Genomic DNA, 14433 nt, shown 5'->3' with positions numbered 1-14433 from the left:
ATGGTCATTTACTTGACAGGAAGCAAAGACTACGGTGCTAATGAGGACCATTAGAAAGAAGTGTTTCTTAGAAACGAAAGAAAGAAAGGATGTATACAAATCATATATGTTTGGTGTCATTTTGTCTTCTCCGAAATTCACCAGGTCAGGAAACGCGCATTTTTAACTCAAAACACGATCTGAACACGCCAATGAATCCACCACCAAAACTTCTTATCGTTGAATAGAAACTTAATAACGTTAAGAACTCAGAATCCAAGAATGGAGGACGTTTGGATGATTTGAGGAGATTTTGTTGCAAACTTTTGTCCGATGATATGATCACAGTATATCTTTCCTCGCACACACACACACACACACACACACACACACACACATTATACACCGCACCAAGAAAATAAAAACTTCAACACGCCATGTTGTCGTCTAAGACTTTATTAAAAAGGGTGAGCTGAGCATATTTCAAAACTGAACAATTTCAACACAACACTTGGTTTCAATACAATATACAGCTCCTATTCAAAAATGTACATCAAAATATCACAAAAACATTACAAAGTAGAGTGCAACTTCAGTGCTTACATGTATGCTGGCTGTCATGTTGTCAATTGTATTAAAGGAAAACAAATATAAGCCATACACCTAACATTACATTGTACTTGTGTTACAAATACCGCATATATTCTTCTCTTGTTTGTGCATTGATCTAAATGGTAAGCAGTAATAAAAGATTACAATTAAGTATGCAGTTTTTTAAGGCAGGCATTTAAAGCTTTAGGTAGAAAATGCTCCATGGCACACAGTCCTCTTGCAGCAATGTATAAAGTACAAGATGTGGGATTTCTACACTTCTTTGTAGTATTACAGACAAGGCTTGCTTGTATGCACAACATTATCTCATTAGTAATATGTTTTTCTTTTTTAATCTTCGCTATCTGATAATTCTACATCCTTGTCTCAATGTACAGGTACTGTTTGTTACCATACTTTATAATTCTTTTGTACAATAGAATGCAGAACATCTATTATCTGTTCATAGACCTAGTAGGATCTTAATAGCTTACTTTTTTTTGTATCCAAAAATGCACCTTATATTGTGACAGCTGAACACTTCCATATCCCCCTCTTTTCGTTTGTTACCAATGGCACTCTCTGATAATGTTTTCGAAGCACAGACAGAAGACTTACACAGAAGTGGTAAAGCCGACTATCCTACAATCTAAGTTGATGCCACAGAAAAAGAAAAAACCAAATCACTGATTTGCTCCACACAGGAAGAGAACTGCACTGATTGAAAGTCTAACATGTTGCAACTTAGCGATGGAATATTTACTGCATAAAGCTTATCCTCATTGATTACAAAGTTGTAGGCAGAAGCAACATGACTGCGCCCTCCCAATTTAAACATACCAGGCATACGTTTATTCAAGGCATCCAATGCAATTTTAGGGCGGAAAAACAGAAAGGTATTCTGGATGAGGAAATCTGTCTGATTTTGACATTTACTGCCATTTCTAAGCACAATTTTGTCAATCACTTCATACTTAAAAAGTGTTTTAAATAGCCCCATAACAAGCTAAACAATTGGATACAACCAGTCTACGATACAAAACAAGCAACCATTTACATCAGATTTTTGCCTCACAGATATCAGTATGCTATGGGATAGGGTTGATTCAAAGTTACCAAATTAAAAAAATTGCCAGAAAATTGACTTTGAAAATCCAGCTTTACAGCCCTAAAATCACTATGGATGCCTGGTGTTAAGTAGAAGCACATGTTTGTGTCATGACAAAGAAGCAGTTTTCACTGTATAATTTAAAAGCATAACCATGTATTCTGCACTTCTCAACGTTACATTTGCCAGAGTGTTAGTAGAAACTTTGTTAGGCTGAAGCAAGTACATGTACATACTTGCTTGCATTGTCGCTCATTAGTAGAAAACATCATCAACAGTTGTACAAGCTATGAAAAAATTGGGACAGGGATTTTGCTTTCCTAACTGTGCAAAATACATAATTAGTGTTACAAACTTCAACGAAACTACTAGGATAGTTTCCTGCCTGAATTTGCAATGAATTTACTCTGCAAAAGGTAGCTTGCTAGCTTTGAATGCACCTTGTAATGTTCAAGAATAGTCAATCACTAAAACAGGGAAATAAAAATCCATATAATGTAAGCATGTAACATCATTAGCACTCTGGGTAGTATAAAGCTTTGCATGTCATGTGGTCGTAAAATTAGGTGCACGTTCAGCATGCTGAAAAGCAATTGTTTGCAGTTCTTTGATGAGTCACTAGGTGTCCTTCCTAAGCTGCAGCACATTGCAAAATCCAATGTACTCAAGCAACTACAGGGGTATCTATGAATTAAGAAAGAAAGCACCAAATTCTGATTACAGGATGGAAGATTATTTCTTCCAAATGAGTTTCATGATAATTTTTCATGATAGTATGATTCGAAAGGTGAAATTTAATCAATTAATTACTGTAATTAGTTAGCCATCTTTGTCATGGACACTTTCAGTCCTCCCAGAGGTCTGAATTGAGCAAAATATACAAGATCTCTAGAACAGACAAATGTCATGTCTCCTCCCCATAAATACCCAGTCAACATAGCAGATTACAAATTCGCACAATCTTACATTCTCTTCTATTCCATGGTGGTGCTAGTAGCTACATGCTACACTGTAAAGTCTACCACAATTAAAGCTAACACAACAGACTAACTTCATGATTTTTTTACACAAACACTGACAAGAATATTTATCAGTAAATACACTCATTCCTAGACCAGCTAACATTTTACATGACACAGCAAAAAAAAACTACAAATATATTATAAATGAGCTTGTTTTTTTTGTCTTAAATAAATTAGGGGAAAAAATGTCCAGGAGACCCAGCAATGAAAGATATACGAAATATGTACATCCTTTACTCTTTCCATTAAGTTCTCTCTTCAAAACCTCTACTAATAGTTGTAGTCCTTACTTTCTATATCACAATTTATATCTTGCTATGTCATGAGGAAGCATGATGGTGATGGTCTCATGTGTACTATTTCGGTTGCATTTGGAGCTGTTAATACGACCAGTGGGGTACACGTGTCGGAAGCGAGTGCCGTTGCCATGGCAATGGGACTGGAATGTGATCAGGACGTTTTTGGTGTGGTGTAACCAGCGCTCCGGTTGGTCGCCCGCCAGCGTAGCATTCTCAGGCGCGCCGGTCGTACATGTTTGTCGACGTGTCCTAAAAAGCCTCCGTTTTATGTTTGATTCTGTCCACGACTTTCGACACAGAACATTGGCAGTAAAGGCATAAACAATAGGGTTCTGAGAGTCACTTTGATAAGTTTGTTTCATCAAAGGCAATAATGATATGTTCAAACAAACAACTATAGGAATTTTAGTAGCCTTTCTTGTTTGTGGCAACTCATCACATTATAACATTTTCTGTAGTCAAACAGGTTCATCATTTTGGGGATAAGATACCAAATATGACAGACTTATTATCAAGCTGTTGGTGAAATTGATATCAATTGTGGTGGTGTCTGTGCCAAAAAAATATTTCTCTGAAAACTTTTTTGGGGCTTGGCACCGGCATTAAAAGTATGGCACTAAGGGTCTTGTCAAATCCTCTCAAAATATTCAAAATACACCACAACAAAAGAATCGGAAGGTAATATAAGAGAACCATTCTCCAATGTTAGAAATGAACGCAAATGGTTTAGTGACACTTCAGAGGTTATGATGAGTTGCGAATTCCACATGAGCTACACTGTGAAGTTCTTATAATACTGTATGACAAAGAAAAATGGCAGAGAGAGAAATTTGAAGGTTGAAATGGCAATTTAAAAAAATAAATCATTGTAATCGAGGTTTGTTGCTAAATTTGAACTGCCTGACGACGATGGATGAGAGATTATACCGCAACGGCTTCCTGGTTCTCTATGACGTTTCTCAGTCGTGCGTGAAAGTCGGGATCAGTGGCGTTGAAATTATCGTTTTCGTCCTCTTCGTCGCTGGGGCGGGAGGTGGAGATGTAGGGGGGGTTGTTGTTGGAGTAATCCCGATCTCTCTGTATTCTGGGTGTGTTTGTGGGCGTGAATTCTGGCGTGAGGTCACCCGCGTCGGTGACGTCGTATGGGTGGAATTCTTCCGTGCTTAGATCTACGTCGCCCGGGTCCCGAAGGCCGGGCTTACGGTCGGGCCTGGACGTGTCCAACTGCAGGCTGGATCCGCTCGACGAGGCGGACGATGCTTTGCGCAGTGGCGTGTTCTCGTTGACGAGATCCTCTTTGGACGACTCGCGGCTCGCCTGCCTAAACTGCTGGAGGTCGGGGATGGGGAGGGGGCGCTCTAGCGACGGTCTCGGAGGCGTGCTCGGCTCTGGAATGGGCGAAGGCTCGGCGGGAAGAGCTGCGAACTCCTTGCGGGGTGATCTGTCCTTATTCGGCGTGCTCTGCCACGACGGCTTGGACAAAGCTGGCTTGGCTACTCCGTTCAGTCGCATGCGTCGCCCCCCTCGGAAGTCGTCCATTGGTTGGCTCCGACCGACGTCGCCATTCGGGTTGTCGTGGGGCGCGTGGGAGTCGCCGTTTCTGAAGGTCGTCTCGTCAGACAGGTCCTGTTTGGGCTCTGTGCGGGAACCCCCAGCCAGCTGCATGATGGGTAATAATTTCACTGTCATCACTCAAATCATAAAAATGTAGATCAATTCCAAGTTGTTTCTTGGGCAAAAAATAAATTAGAAAGTCTCTTTCATTCCCATTAATATTCCAGCTCACCTGTTTTTGAGAACCAACACATTACCAAGGAAATATTAAACATAATTAAGAGCTTTGCTATGAACAAAATTTCTCACACTGACAGTCTGTATGGTTCATCATTGTTTTAAAAGTATACGGCCCAAAATAATGGTAAATGACATCAACTTATGATCAACTTCTGATGAAATGACAAAGGCATATTTGGAGGTAAAATGAAGGTTTCTTGTGTCCATGAAGGTTAGACATCCAGGTAATGAGATACATGTACACAAGGACATTGTTATCCAAGCAACTGGATAGATTGTGAAAACCTATCCAGTTGCTAGAGCAACAGTTTCCTCGGAAAGTTTCTTACGTTTGCCATTGGGATCATGATCTCCCCCTCATGAAGCTCTCCGTCCGCGTCCCCGCCCTGGGCCTGGCCGTTTGCCATCAGGTGTTTTCGGCACCACTTCTTACGTTGCTTCCTGCAAAACACAATAAGCCAATCAGAAACGGTCGCTTTATTTTACCTTTCTATACTTATGTACCAGACTAACGATACAGGTTTAAAACAGTAAAATTTAGTCAAATAGGCAAAAGAATTGGCTAATATTTTTTCATCTACAAGGAAGCTAGACTAGCCTTTTCTCCCTTACAAGAACGTTTTATTAGCTCCATATTCCTCAGAAGGGGCATATTTTCTCATGCTTGTAAGCGCCATCTGGCAGAATACACAGAAACTGCACTGCATCCACAGGCAGACTTGCGAACTACAAAATATTTTGTACCATGCTGATTCCATTATTCCTTTTCCATTCTCCTGTTGTACAATGTATATTGTATTATATTTTCTGTATATTAAATATTGTTTATTTTCTCACATACCTAGACATATACCACGCCACACCACACATGATCCCAACAACAAGTAGAGCTAAACATATTCCAGTGATAGCAAGGACTCTCTTCTGATGAATTTCTTCTGCACCTACGGAGGAAAACAAAGAACAAAAATTGACATCCAGCAATGGCAAGAAGATTGAAATTCTAACCATATTTCAGCTAGTACATAAAATGAGAAACAATGCATTTGTGTATACATGTACATATGCAATGAACAACACACCAGCCATTGCTTTATTTTTCTGCAAATCAAGGAACATGAGAGTTGCAATACACGAATACGAAGTAACATCTGTGTCCATAATATCACCATAGTCCATAATATCGCCACCTTGAGAAAAAGTGTGCTTAAAGATATTTTTACTGCAACATACCCTAGGTATGTACATTTGAGGTGTGCAGGAGTGCATACCAAAAGTATGTTGCAGTAAGAATATCTCAGGGTGGCGATATTATGGACCCTGGTGATGTTATGGACACAGATGTTAATCCTATTTCAGATGTAGACAGATTTAAGACATTCAGGTTTCAAGAACAAGATAGGCTACACAATGCCCAGGCTGGTGCGTTTAAAAATGCAAGGTATCATATGAACAACTCTGGAACTGTAAAGAATGAATTCCAAACGTCTGATTCAATCAAATGGATCGGTCTGAGTGCACGAGCAAGCTTTGCTGCAAGCCTCTGTATCAGTTGTCATGCCACAACATACAGGCAAGAACTCATGTCATGTATGTGCAGTACATTGTTGATGAACACTGAAATACTCAAATTTGAAATTTTCCATACATGTAAGTCATCAACAGAAACCTCATAACAACATGTTTTTGACCTCATTCAAGAGTAGGTAGTTCTTTAGGCTTAAGTATGTACTGCACATATTAAGTGAACAACATTTCGTTAAATATTGTTCCACCAGTGTGCATCGATCAGCATATTGTAGCAGGCATGCTACATGCACAGGCAGACCATACTTTCCAAGAACATGTCAACAAACAAACAAAAACAAACAAAATCTCAGAGCTAGATAAACAACTTCAGGAAACGGTAACCAGAACTGCAACAACTGAACTTCAAGTCTCATGCTAAAAACAAGGAGGGGAAAATGTAAAAAAATAAATAAATAAAAGAAATAAACTGCAGTGGCCTGCAACATTAGACCTACAAAAATAGTTTACATCAGCGTGGTTTGGTCGGGCTAGGAATCGAAAGGTGGTCTGGGGGGAGAACGGAAGAAGCCTGGAAGTGGAGATAAAGAATATCACAGGAAGAAAATTAATAACAGATAGAATGATTCATAAGTCGTGTTACAAAGGTAAAAATTAAATTTGGTAAAGGAAGATAGATACTTTTATCATTTTACAAGACTTAGTACATGTGTGTATTATCAAGAGCATTGGAGCAAGTTATCAAAAATGGATTGAGTAGCAAGACCAAACCAACATTTGTTGAGATCTGAGTATTTTTTTTACAATTTGACTTTTTTAAAATTAAAACTGTAAAACTGCAAAGCATCTGAAGTGAATTCTTTCTTTCTGAAGTGAGTTTTTTTTGCAATTAGAGACCCTGTCAGTATCTTAATAATATAAAATTTATGAGCCACAGAAGTTATGAATAAAACAAAATTTGATTTAACAACCTGTTGGTTTATGCCAGTTGAAGGAAGAGAAGAATATTAACTAATAAGTGATTTTTTAGTACACAGAAAAGTTTGTTCAGTGTCAAAAAGGAGAGGAAACAAAGTTGGATTGGTCAGAAAAAGAGTTACGCATGGTTTGCATGCTTCATTTAATAAGTAGAGTCATCTTAGAAAGAAGGAAATGTTATAGTGACCACATTTCTACAAAAAACATAACCATTGTTGCATGGAAGAAAAAAACTACTATCTGGTTGTAGCATAATGTACATTTACCACAGATATAACGACAGGTAAAAAATATGGTAATTTGGTGGAAGTCAAAATGATAATGCAACTGTGTATCATTAGATTTACATTGTATGTTTATGCTGAATTACCATTTTATAACAGGTATGGCTTACAATGTAAACATGATGAAAACATCATACATTGTACAACAAAAACTTAAACTGCTTCTTGGGGTATACAAAAATCATGACAATGCTTCCAAATACAATGTCAGAAACCTTCCCCTAACACAAATTATACAGCAAAATCTGTGTATGACATGGAATTCATATACTTGTACAAGTAACTACAGGACAATAGTAACAAACTTGAGGTTGTACATGTTGAAAGCATTACAAAATGTAAAAAATAACTGTTTCAAAAAGTTGCTGCGGCTAACAAAAATAATCATGCAGTGCTATAGAAAAATCCAGAGATATGTAATACTATATATGTACATGGTTTTGTATAATATCTAATCTGCAGGAGGAAATGAGCTGGTTACTGGAAGGGGAAAATGCCACCGTAAATGTCTGTAGATATGATAGAGGAAAAGTCGTGGTGATGAGAGGAATATGTGCAGGATAGAGCACTGTTAATGGTGGGTTAATCATACATGGTGCAAGCCATGCAAAGACATGCATGTTCAGGCCATAGCATGCCACACAATGCGTGTTTGGGACTTTGCATGAGATGAAGAGAAGTCTGGACAGTCTGTACAAAAACCAGTATTGCACCTCAATCTCTCGATCTCGCTTGGTGTAAAAATATTTCCCTCTTCACTTTACTTCAGATTTTCCTTCTTCAATATTTTACACACAGTTTTGGATAAAAAAACAATGAACTGGTTCATTCTAAATTTTTGAAATATCCAAACAGTCAGTCATCCTATTTTTTTTCTTGGGTAGATTTTTAAAAGAAGTTTTGGTCAGATTTTTTTAGTTGAGTCCATTCCTTGGCACAACACTGGTTTTGCCATTGAAGAGTGGCAAACCTTATTGGATGTAGAGGCAGGGAAGAGCTCTTGGCTAGATAAGATAGTGAGTGGAGGTACCTCTGAAGGCTAAAGATCGCTTTCCTGTGTGTCCAAACGGAAGCAGAGGGTGGCAAATCGACCGTTACGGGTTGGAACACATACAAGCAGGTCCAACGTCTTCCAGAAGTCAAAGACGTGGAAGCTACTTGTCTATCGGTATGTCGCTCAAGGAATCGTAGGATTGAAGACATGGATTTCTTCTCAAGTAGAGAATCGACTTGGTAACCTCAGACTTGGAGGCAAACTTGCCGTCAATTGCTTTTCCGATCTTAAGGCATTGTCTTGAATACTGGCTCCCAATACAGGTAGACAGTATCAGATGAGCATTCAAGCTAAATTCTATACATTCATAGCTGTGGTTGATCTTTGACATTACCCAGTCTTTTTGGTCAAATGCCAAGATCTTGAGTCTTGTCAAGGAAGGAAAGCTATCAATTTGGAACATACCATATCTGTCCACTGATTTCTAAGAATTCAGTTACTGTTATTTGATTCTGATTCTGAATTCTGATATTTACGCATAATTCTTTGGACCCTTCCATATATGGAATCATGAGAACTTCCATATATGGAATCGAGGTAACTAATTTGCATACACTGTGATGAATTCCGTGTTTTCAACACAAAGCCTTCCAGCCCTCAATCCCAAGATGCCTTGCAGACAGAGTGCAGTATATCTGCATGTATGGCCGTATGCAAACATGCATGTCTTCACAACGTACAGGGGGGCTTGTTCGGAACAAGTACATGTAGTAATATCTGTTTGGGTTGGGACGTCCAAATTTTAGATAGAGAGGGGTGGTGAGACAAATGAGGTTATTATACGCTGTACTTTCAGAATGTATAATATTATTACAATGTTACATTCTACTTTTATACCCACCCTACACGTCTAATAATCTAGTTTGATACTTCAACAGATTTCGCATGTGTACTGCAGATACAAATCTCTACAGTCAAATTTGTGCTTGACAAATTATGATCGCTTTAACACATAAAATGGCAGCCAGCCTTAGAACTTCTAGTTTTCAGAGCCTAAACTGCCAATGAGCACAAGGACTATGATTGTATGATCATCAAAGTGTTGTAAAAAGGTATTACAATACTAGACCAGAGTCACGTGTATCAGCAGTACACCACATGCATCGTCTGTTGAAGTTACTGTAGTTACTAACTCATCATGCAGTGTTAAAAACAAGGAAGACACATTGCTAACTCATGAGGAGTGTGACCATGCATGTTACATACTCATGCTTGTTATACATTGTATGTAGCCAATTTCAATGAGATTTTTCAGCTGTACTGTTAAAGTTACGTGAATGGGACATGTTTAGTAGTGTATTTCTAGGTTAGTTTATTAACTAACAAAAGTTTATATGCAAGGTTGACATTCAAGATTAAAACCTGCTTTGTCGCATGAAATACCAAAAGTCTGGTGTTGACACTAAGAATAAAACAGGCTTATCATTTAACATAGTTTCTATTGGCTCATGAGCTTTTGGCACAGAAACTCCATTCTACCCTTTGTATAGTGATAGACTGTAAAGTTATCACAGAATTACAAGAAGCAAATTGATGAAAATACAACATTGGGGCTGAACATGTTCATCATTTTCTACTAGGAAAACAGTTAAAATGTGGATGTGTCCCTCAAAAGATGCAATGTGCCTTTCTTTACACACACAGAAATGGATCTGCAAATGAAGAGGGACAGGAAAAATCATACTACCACGCCCAACTGCTCCATCCACCGGCTCCTGAGGGGTTTGAAAATCGGTCAACTGGCATCGTCCTCCTTTAAACCCCTTCATGCACCTGTTAACAACATGCGTATACATATACTACCATCGGAGCACGACATGCACAGTACACATATATAACATCTAGGGAAGGAAAAGAGGCACATACGTCGTAACTGAGCTCTGTACACGGCAGGGTTTAGATACTGGCAGCGCTTGCCAACGTAATCATCCGTGCACCTGGCGATCACAGGAAGAAGGACATTAAAGTGATGATTAGAGCGTGAGAGGAGAAAACAGGAGGCTGGAAAACAGATGCAAAGTACAAAACAGTACGTCCAGCCAGGTTTTTTTTCCAGCTCTGGATGCTGTGGTCTAGCCAGTGTCTGTTTTTCCATCATTTGATGGAATTTTGCCACTCATGACAGACAAATATTTGATGGACAAAAAATTTCAGGTTGGCTAGTACACTGTCTGGATGTATATAGTTTGGAATTTTAAATCTCTCAAACTTTTTTCACATCCTGAGAGGCAAATTTGATGTTCTGGCAAGTCTTCAAGTTTTCTACAGGTATATCATATGTACACAGATGTTTGTCTGTGAAGATGGCAGAAATTTGGCAAGAGTTTTTGTCACTCATGAGCAGCGAAATGACGGAATGGCAGATGCTGGAAAAAAAACCTGCACAAGAGAACATAAAATTGCCACCTGGGTGCCAATAGTAGCTTTGTGCAGAAAAACTTTACAGTGGTGATAAGAAACTCTTTTACTGTATAGGCAGCAGAAAATCAGTAGCAGCAGTAGCTGTTTACTGTAAATTAAGAATCAGCAATTTGAAATCACAATATGTAAGTCTTAGCTTTATTTTCCAAAGTTTCAAATTTTATTCAAAGTGTGTCATTAATGATAATGTGTTGACATTATGATAATGTGTTGACATTTTACTAATTTTCTCCTTTAAAGTTTGATAAAGGCTATACTGGACAAAAGAATAGACTGAGATAAGAAACAGTAGTGTGCTGCTGTATGAGACATTGTGATCTGGCTTTTAGGCCCCACCAACTGACAGTACAGATCTCAAATAGCTTTCCATCTATCTGCACGCATGCAAATTGCCATCAAATGTGGTGCAGAAAGCTGTGGATTTCTCCATTGAAATGTGTGCAAAAGCTGTGAAAAATCAGTGTTTATTTCTCGTGTAAAACACAAGTAGATGGTTTGCAAAAATTGGTTATGCCTGTCTGTGAGGAGTATAATAACCACACACAGTTGTAGCTAATTTGTGCAGGTAGTTTACACATTTTTGATTGAGTTTTAACCGTATGCTTACCAAAGAAAATTTATTCGAGATCTGTACTGTATATCCCCAGTTCTTGGACATGTTTTGGGTAAAAATTTAGCAACAGGGAAAGATGAAAACAAAAAAAAACACTTCATCAAATTGTTTGAACAAATGCAATGGATGTCGTTCTATTTCTGTTCAACATTTTATTTGAAATCCAAGAACCAAGAAACGAAATTGGGGAGGCCTTGACAGGAGATTGTGCAAAAGACTTGCCAAAATTGTGCGATAGAAGGAAGTGCAACATCACACCTTGCCAGGAAGAAAGTCTGGACATCGCAATTGTAAATATTTTTGTCTAGTACCTTATTACTGATTCAAACACACGCACGCACACATGCATGCATGCACTCACACACATACAAACACACACATAGAGCACTCATTTACTCATAATTCATACACACCAACATGCGTAGGCATAAGCGCACACACACACACACACACACAGACACACATGCAGATGCGCACACACACAGATACACACACAGACACACACACACACTCATAGTATACATGTACATGTATTCATAGTATACACACATACTCAAACACACAGGCATACATACAAGACACTTGCACCTACACATTCAAACATAAACATGCATTTTGTGATAGACGCATACACAAACATACACATGCACATTATAATTATACTTTGCTGCAGAAGCACACACATCTGCACACTCACAACTTTTTTAGGTAACAACACACATATCCTTACTCCAAACAGCTTCTTCCAAAGTATAACACTTGAAAGTAATCTATTGCAGAACATCTTGAATGTTCTGCATCGATTATCTCATTGGTGTCTTCTTCCCCCAAACCATCAAATTACGGGTTCATCGAGCCCTGACATGGAAAGTCGCTGGTGCCAAATTGCAAAGCCATCTGTGCCTGATACACCTCCTCTCCAATAGTAATGGTCGGATCAAGGCGGATTTGTTCCTTAAACTGGGTGGAACATTGAGGATCACACTTTGGAAACATAACCATAACATTTACTAAGTCTCGTCATCTCAAGGGCATGGCAAGGTCATAACTAGTCTTAAGTTCAAGGTCGGATTGTCAGTATTCAGGGCTCATTTGTGCAATCTTTAGCAAATAGCTGCAGTAGATATAATATAGTATATACATTACTACATTGTGTATAGCCTCAAAATCATCATTAGAGTTGACATTCATTGATTCTCATTGGAATATTAGAAGACATCTAGTGTTTTATCGAAAACCTATAGCTAGATATAATTCAGGAAAAACAAGAAAATGGTTGTTGTGATGATGAAACCACATGCAATATAATCCAAATTTTGATAATCATATTTCAAACTAACAATAAAATTACTGTCAACAAAACAACATTTAGTTTTGATGAAAACTGGGCAGTGTTTATCATCCAATCATCACCTGACTTTGAATAACAACTAAGCAATTAACTGAAGCCTCTTTTCAATTAGCTGACTTTAATCACTGTGGGCTTTCAACCAAAGGAAGAGATCGATATTGAAAAACTGTAAGTTGTGATTAAGTTGGGAAGAGTTGTATGATGCAAATAATGGCCCTCTTCCTTGTGATTGTCATTTACTTACACTTTTCAACATATTTGTGCTATTGTTTCACATTTTTCTACAATTATGCAATGAAATAGCTCACAAGAGGTGCACTTATTTTGTAGCACCACCACAGAATATCAGAATATAAACGAACATGACTGACAACTGTACTGTGTTTCCAGGTTTTTAAACACTGTCACTTGTAAGGTGTAATATTTTAGAGCCTCCACTTTCCTGAATGGCACATATTTTCAATGGAATAAGGTATTTTCAACTTAATTTGTAAAGAAATTGACTTTTTGTATCATCCTAATGTTACTTAACACAGCTTTACATGTAAGTCAAAGTTCAGGATTCATAAATGCAAACAAAATTGGGGTCTTTGACATTCACTCCCCATCAACGATATTCATCTCTTCATCAAAATCCTTTAAAAGCAAATCATTAACTATTTCAGCAGGCTCCTTTCAGAATGTCATTACTAAAACATAGGCAGGATAAGATGGGTATAAACTGTGTCTGATATGTCTTTGATGTGGGTTTATGATGGGCCTTTTACTGTCATCAGCCTGGCTGTACCGTAATAGGATCTTCAACCTAAATTCTCGATACCATATAGAAAACATCCTGGCAGCCATATTGGTCATCTTTGACCTTCCTTTGCCCTTCACCTGACACATTGACTGGGTCAGAAACTCTAGAGGGTGTCTGAGCTGTTCCAAACTTTAAACTAAGTGTTGTATGTATTGAGTTTTGAATCAGGACAGACAATACATACTCGGACCACTTCGGGAGAGCATACTGCACCTGCATTATTATATATAAAACCTGCAATGCATTCTGCATATAAAGAGCAGAACGTCTCGTTTCAAGTTGTATTCACGTATTTCAGGATGACATTGGCCCGTCTATAATTCTCAAATGTAGTGTCCGAAAAGATATTTTCTGCAATGGGCCAAATGACACTGAAGAAACATCTAACAAAAACCGTGAAAAATCCGGGTAAAAACCAGAGTGAAACAAAAGCACAAGCTCTCAAACAACACACACAGACACGTTCAAAACATCAACAATCAGTTTCTAATAATCCATTCTTGCATCAATTGCTCTTCAAGTCATGGACAACTTCTCTCTCAACATACTTCCTTCACTCACTCAATCACTCCGTCAGGATGTAGCAAATGGCCGATCACACACTCTCAGT

General features: G+C 38.2%; 1 protein-coding gene across 18 annotated transcripts in view; it reads right to left on the bottom strand.

The window, feature by feature from the left end:
• Nucleotides 1-419: 419 nt before the first annotated feature.
• Nucleotides 420-14433, bottom strand: part of LOC109485470 (pro-neuregulin-2, membrane-bound isoform-like) — a 68985-nt gene continuing 54971 nt past the window's right edge. For 15 of the 18 annotated variants that reach the window (XM_019789101.1, XM_019789100.1, XM_019789105.1 and 12 more), the window contains 4 exons: nucleotides 10324-10409; nucleotides 5635-5737; nucleotides 5123-5234; nucleotides 420-4658 (listed from right to left, as the gene is read on the bottom strand). In XM_019789101.1, coding sequence (XP_019644660.1) covers nucleotides 3921-4658; nucleotides 5123-5234; nucleotides 5635-5737; nucleotides 10324-10409 — 1039 coding nt within the window. In that variant the 3' untranslated portion in view covers nucleotides 420-3920. Of the gene's footprint in view, nucleotides 4659-5122; nucleotides 5235-5634; nucleotides 5738-10323; nucleotides 10410-10502; nucleotides 10574-14433 lie in introns of all 18 variants that reach the window. The other 3 variants (XM_019789102.1, XM_019789113.1, XM_019789115.1) reach the window with 1 other exon arrangement.

Source organism: Branchiostoma belcheri, unplaced genomic scaffold, assembly GCF_001625305.1.
Source record: "Branchiostoma belcheri isolate BF01 breed outbred unplaced genomic scaffold, Haploidv18h27 scaffold76, whole genome shotgun sequence".
Taxonomy (NCBI): Eukaryota; Metazoa; Chordata; class Leptocardii; order Amphioxiformes; family Branchiostomatidae; genus Branchiostoma; species Branchiostoma belcheri.
This window is presented reverse-complemented; position numbering and strand designations above follow the sequence as displayed.